Raw genomic sequence first — 16,968 nt, forward strand, 5'->3', positions numbered from 1 at the left:
ATATCAACTGAACCCAAAGAATTCCAAGCTTATTAGATATTCATCAAAGCCTACATAAAAGCAAAGAAATATTACACTAGCTCATGCAGGAAATTCCCTTTCACCAAGGTTTGCAAAATGTTGCCTATGAAGTTATCTACAGCTGCTTCTGCAAACATGAAACAACTTTGATAAATTGGCAGTTCTGAAAAAGGGGGGAAAGGGGAAAACAGCAAAAGAAACAAGCTGTGATCTGCACTGCCAATACAGCACCGACGCCTATAAATATCCAACAGGTTGCCAGCGTCACAGGTAGCTTGAAGTGATGCCAATTTGTCAATGGCAATCAGTAATAAGTCAAATGATCTCTGGTGCTCACATTCATCCTTTAGTCGCCAACAAAATCAAAAAGTTAAAATCAAAAATCCAATCAGACTAAGCAACTCTTAACTATTTATACTCTGTTTGTTGTCCTAATAATGTTGGATGTTCACAACAAAGTAATATAATTAAAGATTATTCGCAGTTGATCGTCACATAATGCATCAAGGATCAGAAACCAAAACAAATAATTTAACCAAAATCAGCTAAGAAACATTTCATCCATTTAATAAGCTTTTGAAAAGTTAATGTACAAAATAAATGATTTTTAAAAAAATACAAAATACAAATAATGTTGATGAATTATTTATTAGTTGAGTTACTAAAGTAAATACACCAAATGATACTTTGTATTTTTGGACATACTGTGTAAATATTGCTATCTCTATTATATTTTAATGACTCCCAAAATGTTATTGTTGAGAGAACAAATATATTTGTTTGCCAGTCATAAAAATTCTGTGGTCAGCTCCTCTTAGTTCACAGGTATACTGAAGGTAGAGGCAAAATGTTTACAGGCATTTTTCTACACAACAGTGCAATTTTACAGCATAAACACAATGGGGTAGAAAGTTGTCTAGGCTCACTTCTGGGTCCAGAATTTAAAGGCCCCTATTTGAAAAAGTAGGCTGACAAAAAACAGGAAACTCTAGACCAGTTAGCCTAACATCTGTGGTTGGGAAAATGTTGGAGTCTATTATTAAAGAAGCAGTAACAGGACATTTGGAAAAGCATAATTCGGTCAGGCAGAGTCAGCATGGATTTATGAAGGGGAAGTCATGTTTGACAAATTTGCTAGAATTCTTTGAGGATGTAATGAACAGGGTGGATAAAGGGGAACCAGTGGATGTGGTGTATTTGGACTTCCAGAAAGCATTTGACAAAGTGCCACATAAAAGGTTACTGCACAAGATAAAAGTTCATGGGGTTGGGGGTAATATATTAGCATGGATAGAGGATTAGCTAACTAACAGAGAACAGAGAGTTGAGATAAATGGCTCATTTTCGGGTTGGCAATCAGTAACTAGTGAGGTGCTGCAGGGATCAGTGCGAGGACCCCAACTATTTACAATCTATATTAACGACTTGGAAGAAGGGACCGAGTGTAACGTAGCCAAGTTTGCTGACGATACAAAGATGGGAGGAAAAGCAATGTGTGAGGAGGACACAAAAAATCTGCAAAAGGACATAGACAGGCTAAGTGAGTGGGCAAAAATTTGGCAGATGGAGTATAATGTTGGAAAGTGTGAGGTCATGCACTTTGGCAGAAAAAATCAAAGAGCAAGTTATTATTTAAGTGGAGAAAAATTGCAAAGTGCTGCAGTACAGCAGGACCTGTTGATTCTTGTGCATGAAACACAAAAGGTTAATATGCAGGTGCAGCAGGTCATCAGGAAGCCCAATGGAATCTTGGCCTTTATTGCAAAGGAGATGGAGTATAAAAGCAGGGAAGTCTTGCTACAGTTATACAGGGTATTGGTGAGGCCACACCTGCAATACTATGTACAGTTTTGGTTCACAGATTTACGAAAGAATATGCTTGCTTTGGAGGCAGATCAGAGAAGGTTCACTAGGTTGATTCTGGGGATGAGGGGGTTGACTTATGAGGAAAAGTTGAGGAAGTTGGGCCTCTACACATTGGAATTCAGAAGAATGAGAGATGATCTTATTGAAACGTATAAGATTATGAGGGGGCTTGACAAGGTGGATGCAGAGAGGATGTTTCCACTGATAGGGGAGACTAGAACTCGGGGGTATAATCTTAGAATAAGAACATAAGAACATAAGAAATAGGAACAGGAGTAGGCCATATGGCCCCTCAAGCCTGCTCAGCCATTCAATATCATGGCTGATCTGATCATGGACTCAGCTCCACGTCTCCACCCGTTCCCCATGACCCTTATCATTTAAGAAACTGTCTATTTCTGTCTTAAATTTATTCAATGCCCCAGCTTCCACAGCTCGCTGAGGCAGCGAATTCCACAGATTTACAACCCTTTGGAGAGAAGAAATTCCTCCTCATCCTTGTTTTAAATGGACGGCCCCTTATTCTAAGATCATGCCCTCTAGTTCTAGTCTCCCCTATCAGTGGAAAAATCCTTTCTGCATCCACCTTGTCAAGCCCGCTCATAATCTTATACGTTTCGATAAGATCACCTCTCATTCTTCTGAATTCCAATGAGTAGAGGCCCAACCTACTCAACCTTTCCTCATAAGTCAACCCCCTCATCCCCAGAATCAACCTAGTGAACCTTCTCTGAACTGCCTCCAAAGCAAGTATATCCTTTCGTAAATATGGAAACCAAAACTGCACGCAGTATTCCAGGTGTGGCCTCACCAATACCTTGTATAGCTGTAGCAAGACTTCCCTGCCTTTATACTCCAACCCCTTTGCAATAAAGGCCAAGATACCATTGGCCTTCCTGATCACTTGCTGTACCTGCAAACTATCCTTTTGTGTTTCATGCACAAGTACCCCCAGGTCCCACTGTACTGCGGCATTTTGCAATCTTTCTCCATTTAAATAATAACTTGCTCTTTGATTTTTTCTGCCAAAATGCATGATCTCACACTTTCCAACATTATACTCCATCTGCCAAATTTTTGCCCACTCACTTAAGCCTGTCTATGTCCTTTTGCAGATTTTTTGTGTCCTCCTCACACATTGCTTTTCCTCCCATCTTTGTGTCATCGGCAAACTTGGCTACGTTACACTCAATCCCTTCTTCCAAGTCGTTAATATAGATTGTAAATAGTTGGGGTCCCAGCACTGATCCCTGCGGCACCCCACTAGTTACTCGTTGCCAACCAGAGAATGAACCATTTATCTCAACTCTCTGTTCTCTGTTAGTTAGCCAATCCTCTATCCATGCTAATATATTACCCCTAACCCCGTGAACTTTTATCTTGTGCAGTAACCGTTTATGTGGCACCTTGTGAAATGTCTTCTGGAAGTCCAAATACACCACATCCACTGGTTCCCCTTTATCCACCCTGTTCATTACATCCTCAAAAAATTCCAGCAAATTTGTCAAACATGACTTCCCCTTCATAAATCCATGCTGACTCTGCCTGACCGGATTTTGCTTTTCCAAATGTCCTGCTACTGCTTCTTTAATAATGGACTCCAACATTTTCCCAACCACAGATGTTGGGCTAACTGGTCTATAGTTGCCTGCTTGTTGTTGCTTCCTTTTTTAATTCGGGATGTTACATTTGCAGTTTTCCAATCTGCTGGGACCTCCCCAGAATTCAGTGAATTTTGGTAAATTACAACCAAAGCATCCACAATCCCTGCCGTTACTTCTCTTAAGACCCGAGGGGCTGTCCATTTAAAACTGAGATGAGGAGGAATTTCTTCTCTCAGAGGGTTGTAAATCAGTGTAATTCGCTGCCTCAGAGAGCTGTTGAAGCCAAGACATTGAATAAATTTAAGACCAGAGCTGGACAGCTTCTTAACCAATAAGGGTTTAAGGGGTTATGGGAAGCTGAATGGGAAGTGGACCTGAGTCCATGATCGGATCAGCCATGATTGTGTTAAATGGCGGAGCAGGGTCGAGGGGACATATGGCCTACTCCTGCTCCAATTTCTTATGTTCTTATGAATTGCCAGTGTCCAAGCAGTGCCTACACAGGCAGCTCGGCCATTTCAAAATATTAAATTTGGGACACTTGCCTTACCAAGTTCGGCCTCAGCTAAGTTCACGGGGGGGGGAGGGGGGTGGAGGGAGGCAACAATTGCTGCAGCAGGCAGCAACCGGACCAATGCGTTTTAAGCCTCTGGTTAACAACATCTGCCTCTTCATCTCCCAACCCAAGCTCTTCCTGTGCACTCATGCTATGTGCAACCTCAATTGGAATTCATTCGCTGAGCTTGTAGCACTGCATTCCACTCTGGAGCACGTGGTAGCTCCAGATTGATCTGCAGCATGGCCTCCCACCCCAGAGGATCTAAGGATGGTCTTAGCATTTTCTGCGGATGCTCAGACCTGCTATAGAAGCAGGGTGGATTCAGACTTGACAACTGATAGCATTTAATCTGCTTTCCTGCCAAGGAATGGCCCTGCAAGTCCAATTCCCAGTAATGGTGGCATGGCAGGAATGTATTCACATGATGCGTTGCTGTCACTCAAACCCCTTGGCTATCTAAACATGTGGCAGAAAGGAAGCATGACTCCAGGCTGCCCTGCAGCAGCACATGATGCAACCTATACTGTGAGATAGGGACACCTCAGGGACTGCAGCTAGCAACATCACGCACTTTCTGCTACTCGGGTAACACCAAGGGGGTGCATAAGGCTAGGTTTAAGAGGCACATATCATACCAAGGGGAAGCATGGAGGGCATAAACAATGGACACACACAGCATGAATTGGAATTAAAATTATGGTACCACTAAAGTTGATGTGCATGCACACATTTGTTTGTGCAATATTTGCCAGTGGCCTTGATGAGGTGGCATAAATGGAAGCTAGTGAATTAATCCCTACAGAGAATGTCGAGGTGAAGGAATGTTTGTGGTGTGAAGGGAAATTACATAGACAGGACTGTTAATGCCTTGGGTAGATGTTGTAGTCAAATTAAAGTTTCCAGTATTAGATTGTCATGAGTGTCTCTTATAGCTGCTAACGAGTTGCGCTCTGCATTCTTTCAGTTGCCTGATCCTCCCACTGCTCTTGGGAACATTCCTCAATGAAGGCAACTGTATATTCTGGAATGAGGGTACCAGCAGGTAAGTGCCTGGCCAGCTTTTCCTCTTTCTGTTCTCCCGTTCATCCTACAAACAACACAGGTGCTGGGGTATTCCCAGCGTGAAACCCATTATGACCTCTTTAGAATAGGGAAGGAGCAAAAATGGGAGCCTCACAGCAGAAGGCACAAAGGTAGAAGTTGAAGTAATTGTTACTAACCAAAAAAGGGTAAGGAAAACAGTTTGCAAATATGGATTTTACGAGACTTTTTATAGTACCTGCTGTGGTGCTCTAAATACACTTTCCCATTTAGCTTACTCTCGAGCAAGGGTGGAGACCCATTTTATATGGATGTGTTTAATGTCCAGTATAAATGAGGTGGTAATGATGGAAAATATGGTGTTATTCCTACCGGATTTAAATATGACCATCCACATCTGGTTAATAGTATCCACATTGATGTAGGTTTATGGATTAGAAATTGGACTGAAATACAACATTCAAGCAGCTGTACATATTTTGAAGATGTTCTTTGCACTTTTTAATTTGCACTATGGGTAGGTGGAGGTTTTTAATCAACATTCTCACTGATGATGTGTTTTTCTGTGGCCGAGTGCTTTAAATTCGATGGATCTGTCCTATTTTCCATCCCACCAGCCAGAATACGACCTGAAAATCTGAGGTATTGAGAGAAAAATTAACCCTTCACTGTCTGGGTACATATGTGAAGAAGACTACTTAGGAGAGCTCCTGGGGAACTACTGGTAACCGTGGAGCTGTACGACTGGATAAAATACTGCCTTCAGAAGAAAAAGGTGGTAATTTGGAGCGGGGAATCGACATCATATAGTGGAGCATTCCATTGAAAGGAGAAAGAAATGACAAAAAGACAATAAAACTGAAATGGAACATATACATTATTTTAAACATCTGAATATTATAATTTTAATTAGAGATCAATTAATCAATGAAATGTAATAGTTTATTGTTGGTAATTTTGATTGGGTACTCACCATAATCCATGGTACTTGTGGTTTATGGTTTATACTTCAGGCAAATCCACTTATACAGAATATGTAGAAAAATTGCTTTTTTATTTCATAAGATAATCAAATTGAACCAATTTCCAATTTGTTCTAAATTTAATGAGAACTGGTATATAGCCATTAATGTTATATGCATCTGCTTAAAAGTATTTTTGTCTATCCCAACCCATTATATATGACAAGATTACACTATACTGATAGATCTGGTTACAGTATGTCCTCCCTTTACTGTTTATATGGGCATCTGAATCATCAAAGCGCTATAAAGGAAGTTAAGACATCAAACAGCTTTTCATTTATCATCCAACTGGTGACTCAAAACACACATTTTAACAACACTTCTTTTACATGTTCCCTTTTAAGCTCCAGCTTAATTTTTTTGTAATCCTTCCTGCAAATCCATCTAGAATTAGTGACCTATGATTTGTTGACTTTATCCAAAATGCAGATACACAAAAAAGGTGGACAAGCACATTAAACAAAATATTATCTCACCCTCACTTATTATTCATCCCTGACTATAATTGTCATGTATCTCACACTACTGTACATAACTGTATCTTACCATGCTATACATGACTGTAACAAGAGATGACCTGTAACCACAAGCTTACCTTACCACCAGGGGTGCACTTGCAGGAGACACTGGATACCTGTCCCAGACAGGTATTTAAGCACAGGTCTCAGATAAAGGTGCAGGTCCTGAGTGACCTTGACTTCAGTATGTGCCTCATGTGAATCTGTACTGCAGGGACAGGACTTTACAGTGGCGACGAGTTACGGGATTACAGAATCCACAGATTGGCGAACAACGGCTCAGATGAAAAATACAATGCTGGAGGTAATTGGGAGGGCTTTATAGAAAGGCTCCAGCAAAGCTTTGTAACCAAAGACTGGTTTGGCGATGACAAGGCAGACAAGAGAAGAGCCCATCTCTTGACCAGCTGTGGCTCGAAAAGATAAGATTTAATGAAGGACCTGCTGGCACCCAAGAAACCAGCAAGCAAGTCGTTTGAAGAGTTGAGCACACTGGTAAGAGACCACCTGAAGCCAGCGAGCAGCCTACACATGGCCAGACACAGGTTCGACAACTACAGACGCTGTGTGGGTCAGAGCATACCCGACTTCGTGGCGGAACTTCGGAGGTTGGCTAACTTATGTGAGTTCTCCGATGAACTAAGGAGAGAAGTACTGAGAGACTTTTTTATTGAAGAAATAGGCCACGCAGGCATATTCCGAAAGCTCACAGAAACCAAGAACTTGACCCTAGAGGCAGCAGCACTGGTTGCACAGATATTCTTGGCAGGAGAAGAAGAAATGAGGTTGATCAATACTGCGGGTACGACAACTAACGAAACATCGGAACAAGGGGTTCACAGCGTGAAACAAGCCGCTACCCCCACACACAGACAAAGGCAGGAGAGCAGGCCCTCAACAGCAGGCAGTGGCGCCAGAAGCCATCAAGAGCCACATGAATGGCCATTCACACCTCATCAACCCACAATGCGAGCAATCAACTACAAACTGAGAGAAGCTCATGAGAGATCAGCCAGACGCAGCTCATTCTTTGGAAACAATGGAAGCTGTCTGTGCTGGAGATGTGGGGGAAGGCACTCATCAAGGGGGTGTCGATTTCAGCATGCTTTTTGCAGAAACTGCGACTATACAGGGCATCTGGTCCGCATGTGCAGAAAAATGGCAGCTCGGCTGGTATACGAATCGGAAGGGTCGGAAAACGGACCAGAAGACGGTGGGGACAGTACCCGGGACACCGATGTACAGCGGGTCAACACGATCAATGGCCGCTGCTCCTACAACAAGACGGCTCCAATAATGATGAGGGTGCTACTCAACGGGATACCCGTCAACATGGAGCTGGATACAGGAGGGAGTCAATCTCTCATGAGCGCTCCACAATTTGAACAGCTGTGGCCGCACAAAAGAGACAGACCAAAACTCACAAGGGTCGATACCAAACTAAGGATCTATACAAAGAAATCGTCCCAGTCCTCGGCAGCGACATGCTCTCAGTCACACACAAAGGGACAGTGAACCGACTTCCCCTGTGGATTGTCCCCGGAGATCTCCCAGCACTGCTGGGGAGAAGCTGGCTGGCAAAACTAAACTGGAAATGGGATGATGTTCACGCCATGTCGTCAGAGGAATGGACCTCCTGCTCAACAGTTCTAAGTCGATTTGAACATCTCTTTCAGCCAGGTGTGGGCATCTTCAAAGGGGCTAAAGTCAAAATCTACATCACACAGGATGCTAGACCGGTCCATCACAAGGCTAGAGCTGTGCCCTATGTGATGAGGGAAAAGATTGAACATGAACTGGACAGGCTGCTGCGGGAAGGTATTATCTCACCCATGGAATTTAGCGACTGGGCAAGTCCCATCGTCCCAGTCATGAAGCCTGATGGATCCGTACGAATCTGTGGGGACTACAAATCTACCATAAACAGAGTCTCTCTACAGGACCAATACCCGCTGCCCAGAGCGGAGGACTTAATTGCCACATTGGCTGGAGGAAAACTTTTCTCAAAACTAGATCTCACATCTGCGTATATGACGCAAGAACTGACCGAAGAGTCTAAGCTACTCACCACCATCAACACACATCGAGGCCTTTTCATGTACAATCGATGCCCATTCGGCATCAGGTCGGCAGCTGCTATATTCCAGCGCAACATGGAGAGTCTGCTCAAGTCCATCCCGGGGACGGTTGTATTTCAAGACGACATACTTATCACGGGCAGGGACACCAACTCCCATCTCCGCAATTTGGAGGAAGTACTAAAGCGGTTGGATCGGGTAGGCCTAGGAGTTAAGAAATCCAAGTGCCTGTTTCTCGCGCCCGAGGTTGAATTTTTGGGCAGAAGGATTGCCGCTGATGGAATCTGCCCAACAGAGTCCAAAACCGATGCAATTCGCCTGGCACCCAGACCCCAGAATGTCTCAGAACTGCGCGCCTTTCTCGGGCTACTCAACTACTTTGGGAACTTTATGCAGAACTTAAGCACGCTGCTGGAGCCTCTCCACGTGCTACTCAGGAAGGGGTGCGATTGGTTTTGGGGGGACGCCCAGGAACGCGCCTTCAATAAGGCACGCAACCTTCTGTGTTCCAACAGTGTTTTCTTTGATCCAGGTAAAAAGCTAGTTCTTACATGTGATGCGTCAGCGTATGGGGTCGGGTGCATTTTACAACATGTCAATAGTGCGGGTAAATTAAAACCCATGGCTAATGCCTCCAGGTCACTTTCGCGGGCGGAGCGCGGGTACGGAATGGTGGAGAAGGAGGCGCTCGCGTGCGTGTACGGTGTCAAAAAGATGCACCAATACCTTTTCGGGGCCAAGTTCACGTTAGAAACCGACCACAAGCCCCTTACGTCCCTACTATCCGAAAGCAAGGCAATAAACGCCAACGCCTCAGCACGCATTCAACGGTGGGCACTCATGCTGGCGTCTTACGATTACACCATAAGGCACAGACCAGGCACAGACAACTGTGCCGATGCGCTTAGCAGGCTACCCCTGGCGACCACGGAAGGGTCTGATGAACAGGACTGTGAAATAGTCATAGCAATCAATGCCTTTGAGTCCACAGGTTCGCCCATGACAGCTCGCCAAATCAGAGCATGGACGACCAGCGAACCCACGTTATCCCTAGTAAAAAGATGTGTCCTAACCAGTGACTGGGCAGAGGCTCGCGATGTCTGCACTGAGGAGATCAAACCTTTCCATAGCCGCATGCATGAGCTGTCACTTCAAGCAGAGTGCCTGATGTGGGGCAGCCGAGTAGTTATGCCCCTGCGAGGCAGAGAGGCATTTGTCCGGGAGCTCCATTGCGAGCACCCGGGGATCGTTCTGATGAAGGCCATAGCCAGATCCCACATCTGGTGGCCTGGTATTGACGCGGACTTGGAGGTCTGCGTCCGACGGTGCACCATTTGTGCCCAACTCAGTAATGCCCCCAGGGAGGCCCCCCTGGCCCTGGCCCACCAAACCGTGGTCGCGGGTGCAAGTAGACTATGCGGGCCCATTCATGGGCAAAATGTTCCTCGTAGTTGTAGATGCATTTTCTAAGTGGATCAAATGCACCATTTTAAACTCGAGCACCACCTCCACCACTGTGGAGAGCCTTGGAACCATGTTCGCAACGCACGGCATTCCTGACATATTGGTCAGTGATAATGGTCCGTGCTTCACCAATGCAGAATTCCAAGATTTTATAAGTGGCCACAGCATAAATCATGTTAAGACGGCACCGTTCAAGCCGGCGTCCAACGGCCAGGCGGAACGAGCAGTGCAGATCATTAAACAAGCATGCTCAAAATCCAAGGTCCCAAGCTGCAGGGCCGCCTGCCGCGACTGCCGCTGGCATACAGATCTCATCCACATTCATTGACTGGAGTTCCCCCCGCGCAACTATTAATGAAATGGACCTTAAAGACAAGGCTCTCAATAATCCTCCCAGACATGCATGAAATCGTTGAGGCAGAGCGCCATAAGCTAACCGAGTACCATGACCGAAATTCGAGGGGGAGGTAGAATGAGATAGGGGACAAAGTGTTTGTGCTAAACTATGGCAGGGGTCCCAAATGGCTTGCAGGGACAGTAACAGGCAAGGAAGGAAACAGGCTACTGGTGGTATAAATGGACAATGGCCAAACCTGCCGGAGGCATGTAGACCAAGTCAAAAGTAGATTTACCAACACTGCTGAACCAGAGACAGTCTACAATGTGGAACTCACACCACACCTCATGGACGGACAGAGGGAGCAACCTGAGGAAAGGGCAATCCCAACAGACAGCCCAGGCGCGACACCAACAATCATACTGAACGAAACAGACAGCCCAGGTGAGATACCAGCAATCACCCCAAAAGAACAACAGGCACCAAGGCAAACAACTGAACCACAACTAAGACGCTCCACGCGAGAGCGTAGACGACCTGAGAGACTGAACCTATAAAGACAATAAGACCTTGGGGGAGGGTGATGTCATGTATCTCACACTACTGTACATAACTGTATCTTACCATGCTGTACATGACTGTAACTAAAGATGACTTGTAACCACTAGCTTACCTTACCACCAGGGGTGCACTTCCAGGAGACATTGGATACCTGTCCCAGACAGGTATATAAGCACAGGTCTCAGGCAAGTGTGGCATTCGAGAGCTGTGTAATAAAGGTGCAGGTCCTGAGTGACCTTGACTTCAGTATGCGCCTCGTGTGAATCTGTACTGCAGGGACAGGACTTTACAATAATGCTTAACTCCTCCCGTGAAAGCAGTTTGAAAATTACAACAACAGCAGAGACTGATAAAAGGCACACACCTTTGAAAGCATTAAGATTAGAAATGCTACTCCAATTAAGCAAAACACTAAACTGCAACTTAAATCTGTTGGCAACAGAATAACCATGATTTGCTGTTCCTTCATCAAATTATTGATACCCAACTAATACCAAACTATCGGCTCAATTTTCCCCAGTGATTTGCGCCGTTCTTTTGGCGTGCGCTGTTTTTTTGGGCCGAAGTTTATTAAAAAATACAAGTTTCCCCAATCAATGTGCGCCAGCATAACTCAGTTAGTTACAATTTTTTTAGGGTAGTTTTTTTTGTGTCATGGGGACGTAACCTGCCACCTGTGCCAATTCTGGCCATTTAAACAAGTTTGGCCAGCTCTGATTTACTCCAAGTCTTCTTGGGCCGGCATATGTGGCCTCTGTGGAAACATCTTCTGGTGAGTTAAGAAAATCAGCATAGGTAAGTAAATCATTGCAGCAGATGTCGTTCCAGGGCCCGGACAGCAGCAGCACAGAGGTGAGAGAGCGTGGGAGAGAGGAGGAGAAGCCTTTCAGGCATAGTTAGGAGTGGAGACCGGGAGGGAGGAGGTTGTTCGGCCATGGATAGGAGCAGGGACCGGGAGGGGGGGAAACCATTCGGTCAGGGATAGGAGCGGGCACCAGGACCGGGAGACCATTCGGCCTGGGATAGGAGCGGGGACCGGCACCAGCATCGGGGTGGGGGAGGGGGAGATAGACTTTTGTCATTACACTTTGATAATTTAATGGAGATAAGTTGCTCCAGTGTTTAATGTGATTGTGCAGGTTGCTGTGATCTGACTGTATGTTTCACTTTCCAGCCTGTGTCCCTGGTTACCGTGGCAATCTGATCTTTTTGGTGCCGATCTTGGGCTCCAACCTCAAAACTAAGCGATAGGCTAGGCGGCACCAAAATGAAGAATTCAAACGGGGAAACTTGGATGATTTTTTTTTTGGTGTATCTGGGCCCCCAAAAAATGGGTACAACTCTTCAAGTATGCCAAAAAACAAGCTTTGGGGAAAATTGAACCCCATGATCGTACACATAAAAATGTTACTTCTGTTGAAGTGCATCAGGATCTTATTCTCAAAAGTCAACTGTGTAAAGTATATATCTGATATCTGTCAATATATACCTAAATGAATTACATAATCCAAGGAACACAAATTATATTTCTGTATAAGATTATATGTTCCAAATATTCTTCAGCCTAGAAATTTGATTGCGTCAGAAAACAGGCGCGTAGTGGGTGGGGTGTGCATTGCATGCGCCTGTTAATGTTGTTCCAGGCAGCACATAATATTTGTGCCTCGTGCTCATTATAATGAATCAGATATACAGCAAGCACTGTCCATACTATTCATTGGCTGCACGCCTGTTTGTTGGAGTCAGAAATCGGATGCCTCTGATACCACTTAAAGGCAGCCGGCACCTTTTAAAGCGAAGGTGCACTCATCAGGGATATACTTGAAGGGAAGGTTTTTTTTTATTACTCGTCAGGTGGGTGTCACTTGCAAGGCCAGCATTTATTGCCCATCACTAGTTGCGCTTGAGAAGGTGGTGGTGAGCCACCTTCTTGACCACTGCAGTTCATGTGGTGAAGGTACTCCCACAGTGCTGTTAGATAGGGAGTTCGAGGTTTTTGGCCCAGTGACGATGAAGGAACAGCGATATATATGTTCAAGGATGGGGCACCGATCAAGCGGACTGCTTTGCCCTTGATAGTGTCGAGTTTCTTTTCAGAGTTTATGCATCTGTAGCCATACAGACATGGAGAATATGCGGCTGGTCCAGTTGAGTTGCTGAGCAGGCGTTTCTACTCCTGGAACTGACAATCTCAGCCACCCCTCACCAGGCCTGGTGAACATCCATTTTTGGAATCTCCCTGCTACTGGTGGGAAAGAGACCCTGACTCCTAACGCTTATTTCTTCGACCATGACCTCCAGGGAGGCTTCAGAAAACCCGGGGGTTGGCCTGCAATTAATTTATGACCAATTTCTTTCTTGCAGCAGTGAAATAGTGAAACTAGCCAGATGGGACTGCAGCCTACCTTTAAGAGGTGCATTCCTGCATTAAAAAGGCCTTCGCAGAACCATCAGAAATGCCGCCCAGAAAATGTGCAGGCTTCCCATTCTCAAAACGATCAGGTGGGATACCTACCAGTCAAAATAAATGAGGCTCGGGAGTTAAATTAGCCCAAGCCTGAAATTTAGGCAAGAGATTCCGTTTTGCGCTTTCCCCCCATTCACCCGCCTGTCCGAAACCATTCCGGATTAAAGTCAACTTCAGTATGATTTTAGTCGAAACTAAGACAGAGGCATTGCTGGTTCTAGTTCTCAGAAATGAAGTAGGTAATGTAAGGATAGCGAAATAAGTAAGAAATAAATACCATTATATAATTAGATTACAGCCATGGCTCAGTGGGTAGCACATGTGTCTCTGAGTCAGAAGGTTGTGGGTTCAAGTCCCACTCCAGGAACTTAAGCACATAAATGTAAGCTAACACGCCAGTGCAGTGCTGAGGGAGTCATTATCATCATCATAGGCAGTCCCTCGAAATCGAGGAAAACTTGCTTCCGACTCTAAAACTGAGTTCTCAGGTGACTGTACAGTCCAATACAGGAGCTACAGTCTCTGTCACAGATGGGACAGACAGTTGTTGAAGGAAAGGGTGGGTGGGACTGGTTTGCCACACGCTCCTTCCGCTGCCTGCCTTTGTTTTCTGCATAGACTCGACGTGTTCAGCACCCTCCCGGATGCTCTTCCTCCACTTAGTGCGGCCTTTGGAGGGATTCCCAGGTGTCGGTGGGGATGTTGCACTTTATCAATGAGGCTTTGAGGGTGTCTTTGAAACATTTCCTCTACCCACCTGGGGCTTGCTTGCCGTGTAGAAGTTCCGAGTAGAGCAGTTGCTTTGGGAGTCTTGTGTCGGGCATGCGACGAAGTGGCCAATCCAACGGAGCTGGTCGAGTGTGGTCAGTGCTTCGACGCTGGGGATTTTGGCCTGATGAAGAACACTGACGTTGGTGCGTCGATCCTCCCAGGGGATTTGCGGGATCTTGCGGAGGCAGCGCTGTTGGTACTTCTCTAGTGCTTTCAGGTGTCCACTGTATACGGTCCACGTCGCTGAACAATACAGGAGGGCGGGTATCACTTCAGCCCTGTAGACCATAAGCTTGGTGCCAGATTTGAGATCCTGGTCTTCGAACACCATCTTCCCAGGCGCATGTGGGAGGCGGTGTTGGACCTCGTCGTCGATGTCTGACCTTGCTGAAGTATGGAAAGTGAGGGAAGTGCTGCACTGTGGGAGGTGCCGTCTTTCGAATGAAACGTTAAACCAAGGCCCCATCTGCTCTCTCAGGTGGACATAAAAGATCCCATGACACTATTTTGAAGAAGAGCAGGGGAGTTATTCCCGGTATCCTGGCCAACATTTATCGCTCAATCAACATAACAAAAACAGATTATCTGGTTATTATCACAATGATGTTTGTGGGAGCCTGTTGTGTGCAAATTGGCTGCCGCGTTTCCAACATTACAACAGTGATTACTCTCCAAAAAGTACTTCATTGGCTGTAAAACAGTTTGAGACATCCGGTGGGCGTGAAAGACCGCTATATAAATGCAAGTTTTCCTCTTATTTCTTCAGATTCATTATAAAAATTGAAAGGGAGAATGAATAGTCAAAGATAAAGGTACTTGATTGGAAAAAATAAATTTCAATAAATAAAAAGGCAACTAGCTGAATTGGCAAGAAAAGCTCTCTGATAAGACAATGGATTCTCAGTTTGATAAAAAAGGAACATGGAGTACAAAAGCAAAGAGGTAATGCTGAAGCTATACAGCCCATTGGTTAGGCTACGGCTAGAATATTGTATCCAGTTTTGGGTACTTTAGTTTAGTAAGGATGTCAAGGTTCAGGAGAGGGTCCAGAAGAGATTTACTAAGGCAGCACCAAGAAGCACAGGCTTTAGTAATGAGGAAGGACGACAGAAAGAGGTGCTCTTTTTATTACACAAAGAAGGCTAAGAGGATCTGATAGAGGTGTTCAAATGTAAGAGAGTTTTTGAAAAGGTAAAAAGGGAAATACTATTTCAACTGGTCAGTAAGATGGTAACTAAAGGGCATACATTTAAAATCACCACCAATCTAATGCAGATAGAGGTCAGAATTTATTTTTGCGCAGCCTATTTCAGGTATGCACGAATACCTTCCACACTCCCACCTTACCCAAAATCTGTGCAGAAAACTCCTTAGTATTATTCATGCTGTATTTGAAATCTTAGCCTTATCTACCACCCTACATAATTCTGCATATGTTTTTCATGTCCACCATTCATAAGGTAAAATTTATTTTATCTCTCTTCTGATAATTTGTGTAAACCTATTCTTGTAAGGAGCAATTCTCCAAGCAACATTGACTAATGCACCAATAGTCTGTTAACTTGTGCTCCCAATGTATTAAAACTATCTACATTTTTACTAAAATTAGCAGATAGCAAAATGACCATAAACTGTTATGATGTTTGCGTAACAGCATAGAAGCAGATAAAACAAAGAATGAGGCCTTTATCTACAAAGCTCTGGAAGTAAGGTGAGATTCGGGGAGACAGTAGAGAATTCTTAGCTTGGCCATGGCATCAAAAGGAAAATTCCTTCCGTTTACTGTTGTGCACAGTGGACAAAGAAAGCATTTTTGCTGATACAAGACAGTTTACAATTGCATCCCCGTACTGCTTATGGTATTTTTACCTTTCAACAAACTCTTCAAAGAGGATGCGATGAGAATATCCTTGTGCACGAATGCGTATGGTTTCCAAAATGCCAGTGTACCGCAGTTGAACCAGTACTCTTTCTTCAAAAAATTTCTCTGCTTGTCGATCATCATTGGGTTTGATGCAACGGACAAAGTGAGGCTGTCCAACCACCATTTTAGACAGGAGATCCATTAACGAATACTGCCAGGTAAGAAGAAAAATATCCACCTGAAAAACTGTTTGTTGGCTCGTAGCTGATCAATTGCTTCTATTGACATGGTATATTCCTAACTTATTTACAAATATTTTTTGTTCAAGGAATTTTTTTGCAAACCATCTGATGCCGATAAAGGGAGCTTGGGGCAAAATAAATAAGTAAAGCTGCACCTGGCACCTGGCACTAAAGCTCATGAAAGTGTCAAACAGAAACAACCCCCTCACCGCCCGCCCCCCCCCATCGCCCCCCACCCACCGGCCGCAAAAAAATTACAATGAGGTCCTTTAACAGGCCTAATGAGAGTGAATGGGCCCTTTAAATGCCCCGCTGCCTAAGGCTTTAACCCCTGCCAGGTTTAATCTAAACCCCTTGAGATTATTTTCATTTGATCACTTTTACCAATTATTCTCTATTTATTTCACAATTTATTCGAGTTATTTGGTGCCATATATTTATAATTAAATTTTTTACTAAAATACTTCTTTCAGTAAAAGTCAAAGAATAGTTTTGGAATATAAACAAGAAAACAAAAGCATCTGCACAAGAACCTTACCATTCTGTATCA

At 44.5% G+C, this 16,968-nt stretch overlaps 1 protein-coding gene across 1 annotated transcript in view; it reads right to left on the minus strand.

The window, feature by feature from the left end:
* myo3b (myosin IIIB) overlaps positions 1-16,968 on the minus strand; it is an 839,677-nt gene that overhangs the window by 386,023 nt on the left and 436,686 nt on the right. The window contains exon 25 of the mRNA XM_070874695.1: positions 16,182-16,387. Within this exon, the coding sequence (XP_070730796.1) occupies positions 16,182-16,387 (206 nt within the window). The remainder of the gene's footprint in view (positions 1-16,181; positions 16,388-16,968) is intronic.

This window comes from Pristiophorus japonicus, chromosome 3, assembly GCF_044704955.1.
Source record: "Pristiophorus japonicus isolate sPriJap1 chromosome 3, sPriJap1.hap1, whole genome shotgun sequence".
In the NCBI taxonomy this organism is placed as follows: domain Eukaryota; kingdom Metazoa; phylum Chordata; class Chondrichthyes; family Pristiophoridae; genus Pristiophorus; species Pristiophorus japonicus.